At 33.3% G+C, this 5553-nt stretch overlaps 1 protein-coding gene across 5 annotated transcripts in view; it reads left to right on the top strand.

Annotated features, from left to right (window-relative positions):
• Positions 1-5553, top strand: part of LOC106875929 (protein FAM13A) — a 242604-nt gene that overhangs the window by 207523 nt on the left and 29528 nt on the right. For all 5 annotated transcript variants that reach the window (XM_052978225.1, XM_052978227.1, XM_052978230.1 and 2 more), the window contains 3 exons: positions 1099-1160; positions 3847-3905; positions 5071-5152. In XM_052978225.1, the coding sequence (XP_052834185.1) occupies positions 1099-1160; positions 3847-3905; positions 5071-5152 (203 nt within the window). The remainder of the gene's footprint in view (positions 1-1098; positions 1161-3846; positions 3906-5070; positions 5153-5553) is intronic.

Here is a 5553-nt window from a genome sequence, read left to right as displayed (position 1 = left end):
TCTCTCTCTCCCTCTCTCTCTCTCCCTCTCTCTCTCTCTCTCTCTCTCTCTCTCTCTCTCACACACACACGTTGTACTGGTACAAGTACAGACACTTAGATTAAATCTATTGTCAAGTATGATTTATTGTCAGAACTGAGATCTTTTGTTCAAAGAAGAGTTTAACCCATTTTTTATATTTTTATTATTATTATTATTACTCTGTCTTAATTGATCTTCTTGATTATCTGGGACTGTGTCAGTCTGACATATTTCTTCTTTACAGGTTCAATGAAGCTTGCATGTATTGTCACCTACAATAGCTGCTCTATTTTAAACAGTCTCATACGTCGTCTCCTTCAGTTGTACCTGTCTTCAGTCATATCCACTGCTAATCTTCCATTGAGACATTATCTTGTGTGAGCCCCTAATATTTCTTTTGGTTTAACCAAGTTAGAAATTTAAAAGAAAGATTAAAAGTACTTTTTGTTTTTATTAGTTCACTTCTGTTTAAATTTCGACTAGAAGTGTTAAGTGTCTACTTAAATGGGTATTGTGTGCACACATGAAATATGACTATTTTTGCTCTGGATTGTTGGACTTCATTACCCCTTATTGTAATGAAAAATATTAATCTCTTAATTTCTTGACTTTTAACAAATATATAATAAGATCTCTTGCAGAAAATATAAAATATTTGTTTCACTCTGCTTACTCTCCATTCATAGATGCCGTTATTTATATAGTAGACTCTGTGTGTAAGGTTAACTGTAAGAAATAATAATGAATGCTCTATGATTCTTCTCATTGACTCTTTATTTTGTGTTTGCTAAAATTAACATAATTAATTCTTTAATTCCTTGTTTATATATATAAAATGAAAACAAACTCCATATTCCTTTGTTAAAATCTAACGACTTATCTTGCCTATCAGCTCTCTGCTAGTTTTCCAGTTGGTCTTTATTTTTGAAACTAATGAGAACTGGTTCTAACATGAATGGAGAAGATAAAATATGAAGTGACAAAATTGTTCAGAACTTTTTTTTTTTCAAGTTTTTATTTTCTAAAACAATTGTATTTTTCAGTCTTTATTTTCTCATGATTTTCTTTTCCCTCCAGAAATGTGGCAGTTGAAGATGAATACACTACAAGATTAAAGCAACTGACTAAGAAGATTCAGTGTAAGTTCTATTTAGTTGTAACTTGGGAAGGTCATCTATATAATAATCTGCTTGTTTGTTCATATGTTATACTTTAGTTAGAGGTGGAGTAAAGGTGAGAGAGAGAGGGAAGGAATGTGAGTAGAGAAGAAAGAAGTGAGGAAGAAGCAGAAAAAGATGTATAATAAGGCCAAATGTGTCATGTGGTTAGTTGAAGGGAGAGGTTAAGAGTGAGAGAAAAAGATGGTGAAAGAATAGAGGGAGAGAGGTGTTAACGTATTGTAGGGTGGGGAGAGAAAAATAAAGATTAAGAGATATGTTTAGGATACAATATTTAGCAGAGTGTGATGTTCTGGTGGTGAGGTTGAAGAAAGGCTGATTGAGAGAGATGGACAGAGGAGGCAATTATGTTGAGAGAGGGAGAGAGAGAGAGAGGCAGAAACAGGTAGGGTTTGTATTATCAGAGTAGAGATACATTGACAGCAAGAAAAAGTAGATAAAAACAAACAGCTGAACTGAAATTAAATGAGCTTTGTTACTGAAAACTATAGTGATGATGATGATGGCAGTGGTGGTGTATTGATACTGAAAAGTGTTTTTTTTTTTTGTTTATCAAACTAAATCTATGAAATTATTCTTCTACATCTTTGTTCACACTTTACGCTTTAGTTTGTTAGGAGGAGGTGGAGGGAAAGAAATGAAGAGGGAATATGAGAGTGAGTGAGAGAGCAGATGGCCAGCCAGTGCATTATGCTGTCACTCATGTGGTTAGTGGAAGTGAGAGGTGAAGAGAAAGGGAAATGTTAAAGACATGAAGAAGGGAATTACATGATTAAAAACTTTGTTGAAGAGGTAGAGAGAAATATAAAGTGCTTAACTGAGGTAAATTTTAAAATCATATAATATATTATTGTGACTGGAAGTGAAATACTTAGCAAAATAAAAATCATCCTTTCTTTCTTAAATAGCTTCTCTTAACCTTTTTTAATTCTGTAGAATTTCCACAGGTCCCACTAGTTATGTCAATGAAAAGCACACACACACATTGATTCAATTTCATTTTTTTTATTATCATTCATCAGTTGATTAGCTATGTGGCCAACCAGCTAACTAATTGATTACTTGATTGATCATTTGGTTAATCAATTAATCAGTTGTGTTTGCTGAAGTCATTTCTTTGTCATTTACAACCTCTTCATTGATATGTCTTCTCTCTACTCTAAACTATCTTGGGATGGCAGTCATAGCATGGCAGACTCATTCTAGCTATTCAATGACACACAGAAACCATTAACTTCATTTAGTTCTTTGTTACTTGGTATGAACATTTTTGCATGTGAAGGGAGGTCAATAAGAGTTACCTGGCTTCAGTGGAAAGCAGCTGCATATTGGTTGACCATGTATTTTAGAAAGCCTTCATAGTGCAAGCATGGCCCTGGCTATTTGAGGGATTTGTTTTGCAGTTATATGCGATTTGGTTTGGACTCACTGCATGGCACTTTGCATGAATAAGTGTCTTCTATAACCATGAACCTACCAATGAGAGAATTTGGTTGGCAGAAACTACAGGAAACACATTGAATATATACACAGTACATGTGGGTGTCACTGCTTGAGTGAAGCTTTTTTTCTGATGTTAACATCTCTGTTGACATGACCAGTTACTCGGTCCTTTTGAAGACATGCAGAATAGAGAAATCCCTTACTTGAAAAACAAGTAAGTGTTGGCACCAGGAAGAGCATCCAACCATAAAATCATACCTCAAATAACTCTCTTTTAAAATCCATGTAAGCATGGAAAAACAGATGTTAAACAAAACAATGATTCTCAAAATTTTGTAGCATTATCATAGGAATCTTGAAGCTGAGCTATTATTGAACCATTAAAATTGTCAAATTTGGCCATTGAATTATATTGAATATTATTTGTACTAAGATATTTATTATTTTTTTGTTTTCTTTTCTCCCTTGCTGGGTCTACTTGTTTCTTCAGATTTATAAGAAATACTTGGTTAAAAACTGAAATCTTTCTGAATTTATCTCAGCTGAGAATCTTTAAAAAAGATTTTCTTAACAATTTTTAAAAACTTTTGTGGAAATGCCAGAAAGCAAAGCATCTTCTGACTTAACTGTTTAAGCTATTTTATATTAACAGGAATTGGTAAAGTTGTTTGAGTATCAGAGTAAATGCCTTGCAGTATTTGTTTCAGTTCTACTTTTCTGAGTTGAAATCCTGCTGAAGTCAACTCTGCATTTTTGGAGTCAATAAAATTAAGAGCTTATCAAGTACTAATCCCACCCCACTATAAAAAAAACAAAAAAAGAGTGTATTGCCTTGCTGGTATGTTAGAAATTATTATATGCTATTTTAGTGTGCAAGTTGAAACTGTTCTATTTCTTTTCACTCCACAGTGCAGAGAGCTCACTTGAATTTTAGGCTGACCTTGATCTTTTTCTGTGTTATTTTCTATAAATACTTTTTACAAAACATTTAAACAGTCAGAATTGTTCTAGAAAATTTTCAGTCAATTTAGCATCAATTTAAGAAAGAAATGCATTTCTCTTTTGCTTCTCACTGCTATACTGTCTTTTTTGCTGAGGATAAAATCTTTCAGCAATTTTGGTAATCCAATGTTTGTGTGTGTGAGAGGGAGGATGAATAAATATCCAAATAATCTTGAAATATATTATTTTTTAATGTTACTAGCTCTGAGGAAAAAGATAAAGTTATTTGAAGAAAACTTTGAGCGAGAACATGGATACCGAGTAAGTCAAACCCATTTTTATTTTTGAAAATAAATAGATAAAAAAAATTATAAATAGGAATTTTATGTGTTTATGTGTATGTTTGTGTCTTCTTGTCTTGACATTGCATGACAGTTGTAAATGAGTGTCACTGTCATACAAGCAGTGTTGTTCATTTCTAACATTCTGCAAGAACATGTGTAGCCATGAAGAATATTATCTTGCTTGGAAACAGATGAGTGATGATTAAAGGGCATTAAACCATAGAAAAATCTGCCTCAATAAATTCCACCCCACTAGTGCAAGCATGGAAAAGTTGACATTAAATTGATGATGATGAAAGTGGTCAAGTTCCTACAGGACTAATATTGGTTAGTATCGTCTATGGATGCTGTGATTTTATTGTTTTGATCCTTCTTCAGACTTAGGAGAACGAATGGTTATATACCATTGATAAAACGAGATGGCACCTTAGGCACCAAACTGTATGATGTAGCTGTTGAAAGACTCAAGCACTGAGCTTTGAAACAACCAGAGCTGAATAATATTAATAATAATAATAATAATAATATCGAAAAATACCTTAGGAATGAGAACCCAGGTTCAAAATTTCCCCAAGACACCTGATGAAGGCTGGAGGGTATATCAGCTGAAACATGTTAACAACAAACAAGATGAGGACAAACATCCGTCAAATGTAAATAATGAACCAGAGCTGGTGTTTACCAGAGACTTGCTGTTGTTGACTTAATCATTCTGCTTGTGTTTCACATTGAATCGAGGGGAGAGAGAGAGATCTGGGTAGAAAGAAACAGTATGAAAAAGTTAAAAGTAAAAGACCCACAGTGAACTAAATATTTAATATATTGTTTTCTCTACCTAGTTTATAATGCCCCCCTCCCAGATATTCATTATACTGTTTGCTCTATTAGACATCATTTAAAGCTATTAAAGATAAGTTAGTAACATTGGAGTGGAATACAAAGAATATCTTCCATAATTGAAAGATTTAGTAATATGATGAGATGTGATAAATATATGGCTTCACTCTTGTGTTTGGTGAAGCATAAGGCGTTGTTGATGAGGGCTGTCAAAAAATATTTGATGGCTATTTGTTAGGCTAGGATTCTCATTGAATTTCTATGTCACAAAGAAACTGAATTTTCCTCTTTGGGTTTCATTGCAGCCATCACAGAGTGATAAAACTGCTAAAGCTGAAATCAAGAAATACATGGCAGATTTGGCTAAAGCAAGAAAGGAAATCAAAAGTAAAGTATATTTTCACATTCTATGTTTGTATATATATGTTAGGGACGACCGTGCGAACTCATAAAAGGAGATATGGTGACGAATGGAAAAACAGGACTCCTTTTATTTAAACGTGTCACACGGTCGAACATACAAATATATATATCAAAGATGAATGATATACGTGATATGTTATGCGACGATAACATAGATGACCAGTAATGAAAGACCACAACCGTATTAGATGAATAACAGATATATTTATTGTAGCGTTAAAGATGTATGTCTGTGTGAGAGTGTGAATGCGACATATAAGAACATAATCAAAGACAGGCCGTCATACAAAGAAAAGTATGTATGTGTATGTGTATTATTACAACAGATAGAAAGAGAGTCAATAACACGTGGACAATTATACCAG

The sequence above is a fragment of the Octopus bimaculoides genome, chromosome 2, assembly GCF_001194135.2.
Source record: "Octopus bimaculoides isolate UCB-OBI-ISO-001 chromosome 2, ASM119413v2, whole genome shotgun sequence".
In the NCBI taxonomy this organism is placed as follows: Eukaryota; Metazoa; Mollusca; class Cephalopoda; order Octopoda; family Octopodidae; genus Octopus; species Octopus bimaculoides.
Note: the sequence above shows the minus strand (reverse complement) of the source record. Positions and strands in the feature narration are given on the sequence as shown.